General features: G+C 46.4%; 2 protein-coding genes across 10 annotated transcripts in view; one reads left to right on the forward strand and one right to left on the reverse strand.

Moving 5' to 3' along the window:
• The window catches only part of LOC135398794 (phospholipase A2 hemilipin-like), a 207,389-nt gene that overhangs the window by 136,342 nt on the left and 53,532 nt on the right, over positions 1-17,515 (forward strand). For both annotated transcript variants that reach the window (XM_064630257.1, XM_064630259.1), the window contains exon 2: positions 1,403-1,451. In XM_064630257.1, coding sequence (XP_064486327.1) covers positions 1,403-1,451 — 49 coding nt within the window. The remainder of the gene's footprint in view (positions 1-1,402; positions 1,452-17,515) is intronic.
• LOC135398791 (protein grainyhead-like) overlaps positions 1-17,515 on the reverse strand; it is a 159,100-nt gene that overhangs the window by 118,395 nt on the left and 23,190 nt on the right. The window lies entirely within an intron of this gene.

The following is a 17,515-nucleotide window of genomic DNA, read 5'->3' on the forward strand; positions in this document are numbered from 1 at the left end:
AATGATTGCAAAAAATTCCAATAAAACTTAGGACGAATGCATGGATATCAGCCAAAAAAGTTTGGGGTGTGCCAACCCCCGTCTCATATTTTTACGAGACTAACCCTGTAGAGTAAAGACAGGTCATGTGCTCGAATTTCTTCCAAGCGCGCTAGGCATCTTGTCAACGTCGTGGGATTCCAATAAAAATTAAATGTATTAACGCGGTGTAAAAACTGAAATCTAACTGACATTGACGACCGTACGCAACAGTGTGTAACATATGGCATATCTTCCCATTGTGGGACAGACGGAGGGCGCGTGAGAACCGCCTTTACTCACCATGGGTTCGCACATCTCTTACATTTTTTGTTAGCCATTTTGATAATGGCCGTCGCGGCTGATGATAGCCTTTGGCGTCCATTTCCTTAATGCTTTTTTTTTACTTATCGCTGCTGTCGATGCTGCCGGGGATGGCCTGCTGAATAATGACGTAAGGTGCAATGACGCTGTAATAACTGAAGAATGCGTTACCATAGTTACGCAACGTGCTTATTTGGAACCATTATTGCGGTGTGTATTCGGGGCGTCGTTCGGGACTGCACTGTAAGTAGCAGGATGACGTAGTTCGGGGTTACTAATTAAAACGTGCTGAAATTGTGCAGAGGATAGGCAACGCAATGGAAGTATATCGATCATAGAAAGAACAGAGTTCCGGCATACTCCAAATATACCACAAGGTATTTTCGCAATTATTGCTGATTCACTGAAGCTGACACGAGCCCAATAAGGATTTCGAGCACAAACCGAAACTACGATCTTTACTGCAATGGCTTTGTAGACGACATACGAGGGGACGATGAAAGTGTCGTCTGCTATACATTGTGTTCTCAAGCAGATGACAGAGTAGCCGCATTGCGACGACGCAGTTTGAAGATGAGCTGTCCAAATAAGTGTCCGAGCTGAGTCAAACGGACACTATCATTACAGAAAAGAAAGAGAGAGAAAAAGAGAGAGAGAGAGCATGCTAACAGCAGAAGACAAAACGAAGGCTGTTGAAACCGTCGTCTGCTGCGCTTCCTCTTCAAGCAGACGATATTTTGAAGGAAGTACGATTTAAAGTGCCCGTATCCATCCCAGCTCTCTACTCGGGTGAAAAGGAAACGAGATCTATATTTCCAGGCAATTTTTGTTTCTGGAATCACTTTTTATGTAACGAAAAAGTAAACATATACCTGACGGTTTAAGCTGACATGCACTCTCTCTTATTTCAACACACATCGCTAATCCCAAGCGTTCCTCTTCAATGTGGGTTGACCAAATTAGACCGCGGATGATTTTGACGAGATCCCGTGAAATAGTGTCTGTCGATACGCCCATTTACTGTAAAAAAAATAAATAGGAAATATATATCTGTTTGCAGAATCGCAAGCAATCTGAACGGCTCCATTCAAGTTTGCCAGACGACCGCGGTGAGTATATGTATCTTTCCTTGTCCCCATGCTGTCTTCTAAACCTTTTTCTTGTATTCATTTCACCTCAATCTTTGTCTCATTGAGCTCTGTTACGCGTAACGTTTCCGTTCACAGAAAATAACGGCAAAAGAAACGGAGCCGATTGTAGTTTTCCCAGTTACATGGGCGGGTGCTATACCTAAATAATATAACTTGCGACTACTGAAACTGAAACCGAAACAATATAACCAATGTCTGCCACAACGACACTGCCAACGACACTGCCAACGACACAGCCATGGGGGGACGGAAGAAGGGGAGTAGGGTATTGAAGAGACGAGAAAAGCCTGGGGCAAGTGTCGTATGAAAAGGGGGCGAGTTTTAGCTTTCTTGAAGCCGTGTAAGGCGTCACGTCTCCAGAGATGGCCATTGAGGAGCTCTGCACTCACCACTTTGGGGGCCGGCTTGATCAACGTCACCTGGATGAAGAAAGTTTGATATCTAAAACGGCGTGACGTATATAGTGCCACGAATCATCTTCGGGAAACTTCCAGGGCAGGCACGAAACGGTATATCTCATCCCGGCGCGTGCTGAAGAAGAAGCAAGAAGATTCCGGACACATCGCCTGCTCTCTGGCAAACGCACGTGCAGTTTCTAGACTTTTCGGCGCGACGCTTAAATGTTTGTGCGCTCCAGGCTGGAGCATTCATTCTTTGGACCCAGTTGTGTTCAGAGAGCTATCACTCTTGTGCTTTTGCTACCAAATAGTTTAATAAACCGTTTGCTGTTTATTCGACGACTCGCCGGCCCATTTCGCTCGTGACAATAGTTACTATGAGTCCGCCGTCGACGACTGTAGCCAGGCAGACGAAAAGCCGTCCCTGCACTGTAAACTGAAAAACACCCTTATGGGTGTAAATGGCTTGTCCTATAACTGACACCTTTTGTTACACCATATGGTCTTAGAACACCCTTTTCAGAGGGTGTATTCTGTGTAAGACACCCTTTGAAAGGGTGCTTTTCCTTGAAAATGCCTTCTTTTGTACCCTTTAAACACCCTTTTAGGAGGGTGTTTAACAACTTTACACCCTCCTAGAAGGGTGTTTAAAGGGTGCAAAAGAAAGCATTTTCAAGGAAAAGCACCCTTTCAAAGGGTGTCTTACACAGAATACACCCTCTGAAAAGGGTGTTCTAAGACCATATGGTGTAAAAAGAGGTGTCAGTTATAGGACAAGCCATTTACACCCATAAGGGTGTTTTTCAGTTTACAATGTGGCATCCACAGAAAGTCTGACATCCTGACGTATATATTCGTCCATGTGGCGAAGAAGGAAGCGGCCTTTCTTCCTCTAGGTGGCTGGTGGTGATGGCGATGGAACTGGTTGCCGTAGTCGTGCCTACGCTCAGGCGAGCAACGTCACGTCTATATCGCAGCGTGGGGAGCGCGTCCTGGGCCGACTTCACAGGGAACTGTGCCGACATTTGTCATGAAAGCGTCGGAGGAAAAACCAGGCGCTAGGCCTCTATAGGTTGCACAGAGACACGACACGATCGCACCCATCCGGGAATTCCGAAACTATATGTGCTATGCATGTAACTGTAAAACCGAAACCGCAAAATAGCGGTCACATCACACGGCTGGTCCTCCGTGTTCTAGCTTTCCTTTTCGGTCGAATGCTTTTCTGATTCGCCTCCATGAACACAAGTACCATTGGAAAAGGATTGTCGAAGCCATAATCTGCTGCGTTTGTTTCACGAGCACGGACGACAGTTCAGTACAGTACAGACAGACAGTACAGTTGAGTACTCACTCGCATTTGAAACCTTTCCTCTGCGTTCGGTGACTGCCGTGTATACTATATCTAAGCGTTTTATAGTCACAATCTACACAGCCTATACTCACATTTCAAGCTCTCCTTCTGCAAGACAGACCAAAACTACGACACCTGTGAGTATAAAGCAAAGGACGAAAGCGTCGTCTGCTGAGTTTCCTTGTCGAGCAGACGAGATTTTCGAACTTGTTGTTCTGCATTCAGTGGCCACCCTCTATACTTAACTTGTGGCATTGAGCGCAGCACGTGCTTTCGTCCCAACGGGGCTAAAGACATGGAAGCCCCCGCTGTGACCTGACGGATGATAACGCAACGAATAAGAGCAGTAATAGTGGTCATTAGAATTACAAACAAGCCCAGTGAGAGTCGGGGTCGGAAGGTTCCAAAGCATCATGGCGGAAGTAATGAGCTCTTTTCTCAAGGCTCCTTCGTTATATGCTCTCGCATCAGTTTTCGTGATGCATGCGATCGTTGACCGGAAGTTCGATCAGGCGTCCCGTATATATACGGAAGATTTCGCAAGGAGCACTTTTGTCAAGAGGGTTTTGCGAGCATAGGTGTACATGTTGAAGTATAGTTTCATACTGACGTCCAAGTATAGTAGTATGTTGATGTAATGTTGATGACGCAATGGCCGCGCGCTTGGCATATATCCAAGAGGTGTTCGAATGAAGCGCCACCAGCCGTGCTCTTAACGGACCACTGTAGTCGTGTCTAACTTAGGAAGGAAAAGAAATCTAGTCCGTCAACTACATACGCCGTTGGAGATAAGGAGACACGATAGGGCGCCAGGAGAAATACTGCAGCGCCACCATGCGCCATCAGTATGGGGGAGCGCACCCTCTGTCGCAGCGTATAGCGTCATGTGGCCAATCTTAACGGCCAGTATATGGAAGCAGAGTGAGTATGAAGGATCACATTATCTGGCGCAGGAGGGAGCGTGACCTCTCTGCGTCCAGCCATCCTATTTGCGGCGCAGTAATATATTATGAGAGTGGGTGGACTACATTTCTTTTCCTTCCGGCTATATATAGAGGATGAAGGCGATTCTAGCGTCAGAAATGCCGCTATACTGAATAGTCCGAGACAGTGTGGAACAATAATCTAGCGTTATTACAAGCGCAGTCAAGTACATTACCATTGCTATATATGTCAATGCAGTATCATCGCCCTGAAATGTCACGTACCTATATACACAGCCGTGTCTGACCCCGCATGTTGCTGAGTACATAGTATTCTAGTGTTCAGAGGCAGCATAGCACTCGCAGCATCCCGCCCGGGATGCTTATGTGGAGGTCTAACTAGCTATATGCTTCGGGAAAAGCTTGGACGTGTACACAACCGTCCCTGTGAGCCGGATTCATCGTGAAATCGAATACCCCATTGTCTGAAAGAACATTGAGCATGCGATCTCGTTCAGCCATTCGTCCCGGTCCATCTGAAAGAAATGCCTTCGAAGGTCCCGCAAACATCCCGTCTGTATATCCCCGTATGGATCCCAACGTTATCTTTCACATGCAACACAATTAGCAACTAAATGGGAGTGTTATCTTCACAGTGATTAAGAGTCCACTGAGACAACCTCCAAGGACGCCATTAAAATAGGTGTTGAACAGCGCGTCCAATTTGAATCACAAAAGGCTCACGGTGTTGTTATGTGGAATGAATGGCGACCTCTCTCGGAGAGACAAGGCTGTTGATGAACGGCGCCGTTCGATGGAAAATGAGAGGTCGAACTTGAGGGTCACCTGTCGATAATACGCGAACGGTAGTCAACGCGAGGTTGAAGTGGTGTTTGAGGAATTCTCAATGTTACGATGACGTCATTATAGTCCAGCGACGTCTTGGAATGTGCTGAGGGTGTGCTCTCAGTGATTCAATGGTTATGTGATCCATATGCAAAAAAAAAAAAAAAAAAAAAAAAAAATATCGTCCAGGTTTTGACAGAAGGTCAACGGTTTTACACTGACTGAATGGTTTCGCCTGGCCAGCTGTTAGCTTCCGAAAACTTTCCAATTACCGTTGACATTAACGCGGTAACTATGGATGAATTTCAAGAAGCTCAGTTAGTGTTTTCACACGCTAGCTGTAAGTGGGGGGGGGGGGGGGGGGGGTTAGTAATGTAACTCCGTTAGTTTTTTGAAAACAACTTCTTCGTGAGTGCTTCCTCTTCCTGGTAGTCTGTATAGAACGCAGGTATAGGGTTATTATACAGTGCGCAGTACCTGATAAGTCAACATGCAGACAAGAATCGGAGATTGCAAACGCGATAAGCGATATGGAAATTATGTTTCGTTCCTGTCTGGCCGCGCTAATTGTGTTCTTGCTTCCCTTTTCGTCCATGATCGGAAGTCCGATGACTGACCTTATCGACCTCCGGCATTCAGAAATTAGAAGAACGTGAATATTGGATTACGAAGCATATAATCAGGGAATCATTGCGTATTTTCATAAATTATCGTAATATGAGGCAGGATAAGCATTGTTTCGGTTGACGAATATTGTTTGTTCTGATACGGTAATTTTCTTGGATCGTATTGCACATTCAATGGCCTCCCCTCACGCGTTGTTCTCGACTCTAGAGCCATTAGTATATAGTCACCATGGTAGGTAGCCATGAGTAGCCAGCTACAGAGGCATTCTATGCTGTTACATAATTCTTCGTTCTTTAACTCAGATAATACGTGCGACATTTATCTCTCTAGACAGGTGCATATATTTAGGGATAGCCTCGATGCAGTGTTGCTATAGATGCGACTTCTCTTTAATCCTGGATAATAACCGATAAGTGCCGCTGAAATAGGAGGACATCCTATACTTCTTTACAGTGGGAGGTGCTGCATGGGTTCGAATCCAACCAGCTGTGCTCTCTGGCGGTTTCCCCGGATTTTCCAGCAGTCGTTAGTTCCAGACAGATGTTGGCAAAGCTCCGCAAGAAGTCGGCCCAGGGCACATACTAACCCCCCCCCCCCACACACCCTGTCCCCAACGCCCTGCTTTCCTCTTTCCATGTGTCGACGACGTCTGTATATCGCCCATATATAGCCACTGTTGCTTGGCGGTGCTAACACGCAATAAAAGCGAGCTCCAACGTTCGTGACGACATACGGATTTAAAACGAGAAGCGATGGAAAACCATGCACTCGCAGGTTACGTGAAAGACATTTCACCCGGAAAGAGTCAGACCGTCGAGAAGCAAAGTATAAAAAGCAAAGCGAGAAAGACACCCGAGCACATTCTCAGGAACTGCCCGAAGCAACTCCGATCACGAAATCAGCATTCCGTTCCGTGGTAAAGCGTCGCTATATCAAAGCTTCCAGATCCCTAAAAAAGAGCTTACAAAAAATATGAAAACGGGTACCAAATAAAAACAAAGCGCAGGCCTTATCGTCTTTCAAAACTCAAGTAGAAAAGGTGAAGGACATAATCCTCCTCTTCTATACGTGTATCGTTCGATTCGCTATGTGGTCTTATCGTAAAATGTGGCCCCAGGTGACAAAGGAATGTGTCTGGGGACTGTACTGGTTTTGTATTGCTTCTCTTTTGAGAAGTGGCTTCTGACGGTGCATGCAAATACAGTGAGCCATGTACCGCTTACTTTCACCATATACTTGCGAAAACCAGCGGCATGGTCGAGTGTAAACATCCGCTCTTTGGCCGTTACTCCAAAGGAAGTGTGCTGCCTCGAGTTTTCCGGCAGACTCTCCAGGTGGATGCCGGCACTGATGTCTGTCCAGGACGCAAACTGCTGTCCTGCCTCCGTCTGTCCATGCCCGTCTGTGCGACACTCATAGCCACAGTCGCTTCGCGGCGCTAACACGGGATATAAAAAAAACACTCGTGAAATCCATTCTATATCGTCTCTCTTTTTTTTTTCTTTCTTACTTTCTCCCGTCCTATGGTCTGCACCAGTAGCGTAGCGAGGGAGATCTTATGGGAGGGTTTCTATGGGAATATACATGGGGAGGTTCTTCCCTTTCTCAAATGCACAACTCAAGGTACGGGTTCGGATGGGAGTATTGAACACCCCCTGTGGGCACGCCACTGGTCTGAACGTCAGCCTGCTGGTCTTCTTCAACCAGGACGAAGCACTTAGACGGGAAATGATCGATCAAAAAAAGAAAATAAAAAAATGCTTGTACTATACCGCACGAAGAACGGGACATACCCCGAGGGACTCTTTCAAATACCTGCGTGCTTTTCCTTCATTGCGCCACGAAACAATGCGCATCGGAACCCATACTGAAATGTTAATCAGTTTAGCATTGTGACGAAACGCTCTGGAAACACTCGGCCACAGGAAGGTCGAACCCATTACTCGTCGTCGTCCGCCGTAACTGGCTCAGGGATCGCCTTCAAGCTTCCTCCCATCTTCATCAATTACAAAGGAGGACGTCTTTATAGAAAAGAAAAAAAGAAAGAAAAGGTCACCCGCGTAGGCGCTTGCGTTCGTCTGTGGGAGCGTTAAGTAGATGAATATATTGAAGCGATTATTGTACCACAGACCTCTTGATAGGGCAAGTGGACAAGTACCTGACGTCCTCAGCGGAAGCGTGTCTGTCCTCTTCTAATTTTGTCGTTATACACATCAGCAAAAAAAGCGAACGGCGAGTGGATACAACGCCCACTCCCGGTGGGAGGTCCGCGCATGGTCACCGCGACGCATCATCCTAGGATTCACAGGCTGTCCTTTTTTTTTTTTTTTCTTTATCACATCACCATCACCTTTGAGTCAATATGATGCATTAAATAAATTTCTGTTCATTACAAGACTTTCCAGTTGTTTTGAAATCACAGAACGTGTGTACGAAACCTATATAGAAGTCAATGTCAGGACATCATCTCTGGACATCATCTCTGGACATCATCTCTGGACATCATCCTTTTGCGTTTTCATCATCTCATCATCAGATTGAACTTTCTGTATTAAGTGTACTGGGGTAGCCAGTTTGACTTCGTCGAAACTTACATCCCCATTTTTTTCTTTATTCACATCACATCACATCACATCACATCACATCAGCCGAAACCGAACCGTCGCTCGTGATCGTAGTTGCCACGCGACGTATTATCACTATGTTTATGCATATGCGACTGGGCGTCGTGTTGGTCCTTCTGTGTTTCATTGCCCTCCAACTACCACTACCCTCACATAACCTCTTTGCGCTCCAGGCAGAATGCTCGGCAATAACACGCCACAAACTAACCTGTTCGTTTCCCATTCCTTCATACTGCGCCCTCTCTCGAGGACTGTGTATAGTTCATAGCCACTGTTGCTTCGCGGTGCTAACACGAAACAAAAAACTAGGGTGAAATTTTCTGCCCATGTATAGCTAATCCAAGTAAATTTTCTCCTAACGTTTGATGTACCACTGCACCGCTATTGGATATGAACTGTTTTCTGCTATAGGCCTGTTCGACTTAAGAAAGAAAAGAAATCCAGACCGTCAGCTGGTCAAAATATTACTGCGCCGCAGATAGGATGGCTGGACGCAGAGAGGTCACACACTCTCCCTGCGCCAGATAATGTAATCCATCATACTCATTCTGCTTCCGTATAGGCTGTGAACACTGACCGCATGACACTACGCTGCAGTAGAAAGTGCGCTCCCCGCATGGTGGCGCTGCGGTATTTCTCCTGGCGCGCCATGATGTCTCCTTATCTCCAACGGCGTATGTATAGTTGACGGACTAGGATTCTTTTCCTTCTTAAGTTAAACACGACTATAGCAACCACCACCACCACTACAGTGGTGTCTCACCTCCATAGTGTTTCTTCACCACAGACACCATTGTCTGACCAATCGCATCATTACCAGATAAAAGAGGCTATGGAGGAAGAATCAAGTTAAGAATTACGGGAAACACTCGAACCTTCCGAAACTGGAAGCGTCAAAGCTTTAGTCCGCCCTCAATAAGCGCCGGACGTCCGTTAAACTCGGCGAGGGCGAAAGTCCAGGGAATCCAAGTAAAGAGGTAAACAAACTACACGTAACAATGCAGTATCTCCGATGCTTCGAGGAAAAGCATCGAGAACAGGCATAGATCATTATGAGTTCTCGGACTTGATCTTTGTAATTCAAATCACATTGCAAAGACCATGAAGGAGTAAGTGATTTGACCCTCACTTCTAATAACTACTCTCCAATGACGATGGTTGTTTTTTTCTTCCACTGAATCATATCGAACGAACCATTGGCTAATTAACTATCCATGTGTTGTGTATATAGTGTATGGATTGTAAGGGAGAATTGTGGGCCAAGGGTACGTAGCGTGTTCTTTCCTATATTTATGCTTCGTTTATTCTCCCTTAGTACCTTATAACGGCCTAACGACTTTACACCAACAGCATCAGTTTGACCTATGATCCAGTTCATAACGTGGGACGACGATTCTATATTCTGTGAGAACTCTGTCGCGCAATTCGTTGCTCTTTTAACCCCATCAAACAGCAGTCAGTCTAATCCGAATCATCCTTTAGGGAAAATATAAGCAAACTCTGAGCAAACTTCCGTTTTCGTTTTAAGTGACCTCACACAAGCGACCAATGACACGCTAATGGTGGAGAGAACTTCCACGTTGTCCCCGCAGAGTATATATACCCCCTGAAGTTGGCTGTATATACATACCCCTCCTTCGTTCTGTTTGCCCTCCATCCGTCGACGTGCTGTGCACCGCTGAAAGCCACAGGCGCTTTGCGGTTCTAACGCCGAATCAAAAGCAAAAACAGCCACCCCGTATCATTTATATGACAGTTATCGAAGCATCGATATCGACTTGGACGCTTTGGTTCCATCGTCGTTTCCGCTATGATGACCATTGACCACAGGGCGTCCGGATGCGCAAGCAAAGCTATAGCAGAAAGAGTATAGCATGCAATGTAATTGAGCTGGAAAGAATAAGCGAACCATCACGAGGATCCTTTACATTCATAATGCGCGTGCATTGCTCGGAACATTGCAGATGCAATGCGCATCTCTGCCAGGTCAATGAAGGGTTAGGCCACTTGCGCTGGATGAATAACACGAGGTATTTTTCTTTTCTCGCACGAGGTAACTAAACATTGAGGAAGCATGAGTTGCTTATACTTGGGACCGTCTTCTCTCGCAGAAGGCGTACGTTAGATTATCTGTGTCAGACTATATGAAAGGCAGCCACGATAATGGTGCGATGTCGGAAAGGCCGAGACATCTTGGTCGGCGCCCTATAACGATGACTTTCCCAGACCGAGGATCGGTGTCCCATATCGCTGTATCAGTCGACTGACTACGGAGTTTTAGTATATCAGAAGGTGTTCACGATAACGGTTCCGGAAACGTGATAAGTCGGTGGCACTCTTCCGTCGAATGCGTTAGGCGTTGCATTGCTCAGTTTGGGTTTCACTGCTTCTTTTACCGTATCATTTTCGTGCTCCCAATCTACTCCCTACTATCGCATCTTTGTGCATTTTCTTTTTCTTTTTTTTTTTGTGTGCATAAAGTACTCAGAAGACAACTTTGAGGCTTTGCCTCGTTAAAAGTGCAGCTCCGCTGCTGTTCCGAAACTATGAAGAAGTTGTGATATTCAGAACCGTGCTCCCAACTTCATTCATAAACGCACATTGCTTTCCAAATTTCCATACTCCTTCGTGAGAAATTTGAGAAAAACTACCGGGCGACGGTTCCACTTGTGACGTCATACTTGGAACTGCGCGGATTGGATAGCCATACGTAGCCAGCTCTGCCTGGCAACCAGTTTGTGTTTACACTCCGTCATGGCCGCTGTATCGTGCTGAAATAGCTGTCACGAGCTATCGGGGACCACCGCACCGTTTTATCATTATTCTTATAAGGAATACTTCGTCTTCGAGCACGTTCTCGTTCTCAATAGCTTTCGTGGTGCTTATTTCGTGGTATTATACTAATCAATCGCTTATTTCTCTTGGCCGCTATGCGAGGAGGGATTAACTGACAAATGTTTCATGATGAAGCCCGATATAGGCTGACCGTATAAAACATTCATATCAACCATATAAGCAATTACTGTACTACCGAGTGAATGCCATCTTGGGCTTGGACATGATGGCAACGCCGGTGGCCCTTCAGCCGTAGCTTCCCGTAAATGCGACCACTTTGGAACAATGTGTGCATATTTCTCGGCCTTCATTGGTGGTCCCTTTCCTCAACCTATATTTTTACCGTGGTACGTACGCTGTATAGCGCGTGCATGTCCATGATCCCTATCACTGGGACATCCACTGTCACGCCACGTCAAGCCCGCGCATTTTCCGTCGAGGGTCACTTCCTCCTTTTAGAAATACACTTCGAAACGTCGTTCGCTTTGAAAGAGTACCCTCGGCCACAGAGAGACACTCAATCGCCGTGCATGCATCTGCATGTTCACGCTGACCCCTTGTGATGTACGGCGATCTTTAACCCACGTGCGTGGTCCGTATCGTCCTCGCGAGATGGCGCTCGTGAAGGTTGAAAGGTGAACGCCGTCTGGACGTGATGCGAGGCATTAATGGTGCGTGCCCGAAACAGACGCTGCACTGTAAGCCTTCCACTGCATACAGAGCTTAGGTTTTCTTTTGACTTTATGTCCCTGAAAGGTTAGGGGACTCTCAACAGAAGTATTCTTTTTTATACTCCGCGTTAGCTCCGCGAAACATTGCAACTGTAGCTGTGAAGAGCTGGTGACTATGAAGAGAGGTGCAGTGAAGCCAATATGGCCAACCATGCCAATATACCACGTAAACAAGGAGAATTTTGCAGGGGCAGGCCACAAATATGGACGGCGCAAACATGTGAGCCTCCAAGGTCCAGAAATTAACGAATTCAAGTAACTCGGGGAAAAGAATCGCACCACGTTCTTTTGATTTCCGGTCCAGGTTCGATTCCTTGCGTCAGCACCTTTTCCCTGAGTACTTGAATATACAAATGCTGCTTTTTGTCGTGATTTTTAAAGAAAAAAAAAACATGAGAGCAGCACAATTGCATTATTCGGTGGGTGCGAGCGTTATGTGTAAGAGAGTATATACTCACGGATGACTAATTTCCCAACATTTTAACCGAAGGAACTTTTTAATTAGATATTCTAGAGTGCGTTATTGGTTGCCGAATGGGAGACAGTACATGTTTATGGAGCCAGCCGACTTATCGAGAAATAAAATATAAAAATAAAAAGTCGAGTAAGCACTTTGAGAAGTATCCAGTTTCTGCCATGATATTAAGCGTTTCCAATTATCGCTCCCATAATGCAATCGGTCACTGCCATCTGCTTTAATTGCCGTGCCAATACGAGGGCGTGCTGAAAAGTTCGTGGCCTGATGGCCCATTCGCTTCCAGGTATATACGATCGCGATTTCGTCATAGGCACAGTGAGCGAGACGGAGAAAAGGGGAAGAAATTGTAGGTTTATATAACGCGAAGCGTTAATTTTTGTTCGAACTATCATCCGAACGATGTCTACACTACAACCGTGAAATTTTGAAAGGATGAACTTCGGGGTGTCATGAAGTTCGTGTTCATGCAGAAGAAAGCTCAAAGGGAAACGTACGAGTGCATGATGTAGTCATGAGTAGTCATCATATTCAACCACGAGGGAGTGCATGGTGTGCCAACTTTCAGTGCAGGGATTTTGACAACGAAAACGCCAGAAGATCAGGGAGACCCCCCAACGGTGTCAATATCGGAAATGGTTTATTATGTTCGTAATCCCATTTTGGTAGATCGGGCGTAACTAAGCTAAAACAACTGCGGAGACCTTATATAGGCATATGCAGAGAACGCATTTGGTTGACTCAATTATCAGCGGGAAAGGTCATGCCCTCGGTTTTCTGGGACAAGAAAGGTGTTTTGATGACTGGCTATTTCCAGAAAGCTGCAACAGTCAATGGAACATACTGACTGTAGCTTCTCTGCCGGTTAAAGGAGGCTTTGAAAGGAAAACTGCGCGGAAAGCTACGGAAAGGCGTTCTCCTGTTTGCAGAACAATGCACCGGCTCACAAAGCAGGCAAGACAATGAAGGTTCTGATGGACTTGCGATTTGAATGCATTGAACATCCGCCGAACTCTCCGAATCTCGCCCGATCGAATTAATTTTTATTATTTCCGAACTAGAAAGAAAAAATTAAAAAGTCAGAGATTCCCGGGGGACTCGCTGGTGATAAGAGCAGCCGAAGCATACATTTCGGAGAGCAGACGTCGGATTTCGTTTTTCAAGGGTCAAAGAAGCTTCAGGAACGATGTGCGTTGAACACCGATGTGAATATGTCGACATTTTCGGGTTTATGACTCTAGGCCCCGCTCTTCCTTGTCGGGCCGACAACTTTTCAGCATCCCCTGGTATGTACATGCACACTCCGAAGGTCATTAAGCAAACTACGAAGCGAATATCGTGCAACACGTGGGGGCAAACATTCCATCGGCCAAAGAGAAGAAGGATGTCCCATCCTCCGAGCGTCGCATTTACGGCGAAATGAAGATTGGTTCGTGCACGAACGACCATCCAACACTTTTAAGCCGGACGGCACTCTGCAGTCTGCATACGTAATGAGCAGATACCTGCAATCTGCCCAATAGGCGGACGATATCCGTAATGGCCTTTGCATGGTAATGAATGCGCCGTGGATTAAAAAGAATACACCTTCGTGACTGCGGCTTGCATGTGGGGGCCGAGCGGTTTGGAGGAAAATGGTCGCTACTGTACTGGCGAGCCATCTAGCGGACGACGCTGGTGGTTCAGAGAAGGTGTTTCTTCTTTCTTTCTGGCTGTGGGAAGGTGGACTAAAATGGTGATTGATGGTGAAGTAAATAAGCGCGTGGACTTGTACGTGGAGGTTTCCATGAGTGTCTGCCACACTCTTAAAGGAGCATGGAAGGGACTTTGGAACATACATTTTTTTTTACTGCGTCATACGAGCATACTACCTTCAGGAACCGTCACGCAAAATATTTCCTTTGGGAAGTGCGAATTTACTGAGAAAATTGCTTTGGAAGAGAGCGCGCGACGATCTCGCCAGCGCCTCCTCGCATCTCGTGACGTCAGGTGACAGATGACTTTTCATTGGCTACCGAGTATCATCTGCTAGCGAGAGCGACCAGTCGAGACGCGGGCAGGGCGGCGCGAAATGCGACTGCGCGGAAAGAAGGCGCTCGCCTCGGTATTTTGGCCAGACACACGACGTTGCAGACTGGCAGCCGAGGAGAGCAGGTTTTCTGACCTGTGAGATCGAAATCTCTCTTGCGCTCTGGGATTACGCGCCACAATCGCAGTTTTTCTGCGAATATGTCTCCCTGTGCTTGTAATCCTAATTTCTAGTTTTCCCGATATATTTGTTCTCGACCAGCTGCATGGCCGAGCGGGTTGGTGGTAGCCAAGGTCGCTCTGACGACTGGGAGGCGATGGGTTCGAATCCTACCACCGGCTGTGCTGTGTGAGGTTTTCCCTGGGTTTTCCTAAGACTTTCCAGAAGTCGGCCCAGGACGCATATACTAACCCCCCTGTCGCCCACTCCTTCCTGCTGTCTTCTCTCCATCTGTACGCCGCTTATAGTCACGGTTGCTTAACGGCGCTAACACGGAAGTAAAAAAAAAAACCTTGCTTGAGTTTTTCCGTGCGCGTTTAAACATGAACTTCACCACATAGCACGCTCCTAGCCAACCACCATCCCCGGCTGACATCGTTCTTTCCCCTAATTTGCTGCAATCGGGGGGCGTACGCCATTGTTGTGGCATTATGCAGTTCGTAATTGTCACAAAAATGGCGTTCGCCTCCCGTTTTCATAAAATCAAGGTAGAGAACGTTGTCATTCGGGATGATGTTTGGCTATAGGAGCGTCCTATGCGGTGAAGCTCCGTTTTTAAGGTACAGGGTATTGTATTGTGAGTATCGAGTAAGCATCTTATGGAGTATGACTTTCTATCGTGTCCGTATACTGTCCCTAAGGTGATAGGTTCGATCCAGGCAGAGGCAACTTATTAGTGTCTCGATTGGTTGGCCAAACTTTCTTCGAGAGCCGGCTCGTTTTCTTTCTATATTGGTGAGGTCGCTGATCAGGCTTTTTAGCCAACCTCTCGAAGAATAAATCCTTTCTCTCTCTCTTTTTTTTTTTTAAATCGTGTTTTCAATTAACAGAGAAAACAGATCACCATTATCTGCACGTGTTCGTAAAAGGCGCTATGCGGATGTATATACATGTGAGCCCAAGACAACTATACGGCAGACAATGTCACTGAACTATACTCTGTCGCAGGGCGGGCGTGCTTTGACAGCCGTCTCCCATCCAGTGTGACAACTCGTAACCTTCCTGGCGTAACTTATTGTGACCTTTTTGTCAATTGCCGCGTTTCTTACAGGTGGAGGGCAGGCCACATTTTCTTACGTTTCCTGACACGCGCATCAGGGTTGTCGCGACGGCCGGAAGTCCTTACGGCGTGACGGTGAACGATTGTTTTCATCCTCTCCCTCCTTTAGGTTCATTGTTACGTAGTTAACATATTTCCTTAGAGGCAAAATACAACGTTGTCAGGCGTGGCAAACACTATACCCGATCAGAGTAGGGCAGGACAGGCGCTTTTAGTGATTTTGAAGTTGTCAGTCCTGATCATCGGGTGGACTAGTTGGCTGCGTGTATAGACCTCATGTATAGACATGATGGTTACGGGTTGGGAACCGCCTGAAAACTTCGCTACCTGGGCCACAGGGGTGGCATCCAATGCATTGCTCCGTAGACGAAAGCGTGCTGGGCGAACGCAATGCATCCTGGACAGGTCCTGGTCGCACGTCACAGCAAACGTCAAGGCACACGTGACCTTAAAGATGGCGGCGCCCGCGATCGGCGGCCAAACCGTTTGTAAACAATGCGGTTGTTGTTTCTGGACGACGTTTTGGATGTTTTTCGATCACGGTAATTATTTTTATCCGATAATCTCGCAATAAAACGCACAGTTTTACACATAAACCCTCGTATTGTTGACAACTTCCAAAGATGTGATGACGACCGCGCGTTAAGACTTACCGAGCCGATGCCATGTACTTAAACTAAGGTGAAATGGGCTACCATGTTGCGGAAGAAGCACCGCATAGTTTACGCTGGCAAAATGCGGTCATCTCTTGGTGTTATGACGGCAGAAATATGTCGGTAAGCGGCAAAACGACATGTAAACAAAGTCACATGACCTCAAAATGACGTTTTCTATGACGTGCGACCAGGACAAGATGGCAGTTTTGCCAAAAGCACCCGCTTGAGGGTAGTTACAACAATGGCGGGTTTGTGTCACCCCTGTGACCTGGGCTATACAAGTTGCCTTCATGTGACGTCATTCGCAGGAGAGCGTCGATGTCGATAGCAGATTTGCCGCCATAATGTCCACAGGTTTTGACTGTCCCAAGACTTCACCCACATCGCATTCGTCGTACGTTTGGCGTTTCAAAATTATTGTGCTGTATATGAATGTTATTTGTACCTTATCCAAGTAATTTCTATGTTTTCAACGTTAATAGTCCTGTAAGTAGCACATGGGCAGCGAACGAAAACCGGAACCAAACTTCGAGGGACCTATATATACATCATTTCGCTTTTTCTAAACTATAGTGCCCTCTGGAGGGGTGACGTCATTGAATAAACTCTAGACACGCAGCGTTAAATGCGGTGTGCTGACAATAACCGTCGGGTGGGCAAAATTAGTTCAGGGACCGGCCGACAACGTCACTCATGGTCACCTCGCAACGTAAAGCCACCAATTATCGGCATCCTATTTGAGCGATTCCTTGCTGAAAGTATACCCGCATTTTCAATTTACTGCAACTAGCGTGACGTCATTCTGTTATTAGCACCCCCAGACGGATGTATTCACAAGCTAAGCATTCGATTCTTCCAAGCTGGCCCTGGAAACCATAGTGGTAAGAAGACCCATTACACGGTTGCCGGATGACTGAATTGTACCTATAATCGCAAGGGATTGATTCATTGTCGTGTATGTGCTGAGGTGCGGTAAGAATACCTCGGACACTGCAGGAATTGTACGCTGGATGATGTCCTACACTCCACAGGCTCTTTCACTGGAAGATATTCCGAAACTCACATCCTATGTATATAGGCTGCTTCCATTTCATTTATATTCCACCTTAAATGCCCTTGCGAGCTTTACATAAGGGAGTGGAGTAAATTGAACATTTTCGCACAAACATGACGCAAACCTGAAGTTACGAGAAAAGGAAAAATAATAATTGAAAATAAAGGAGGGTCACAAAAAGTTAAACACCG

This window comes from Ornithodoros turicata, chromosome 6 (assembly GCF_037126465.1).
Source record: "Ornithodoros turicata isolate Travis chromosome 6, ASM3712646v1, whole genome shotgun sequence".
NCBI lineage: Eukaryota > Metazoa > Arthropoda > Arachnida > Ixodida > Argasidae > Ornithodoros > Ornithodoros turicata.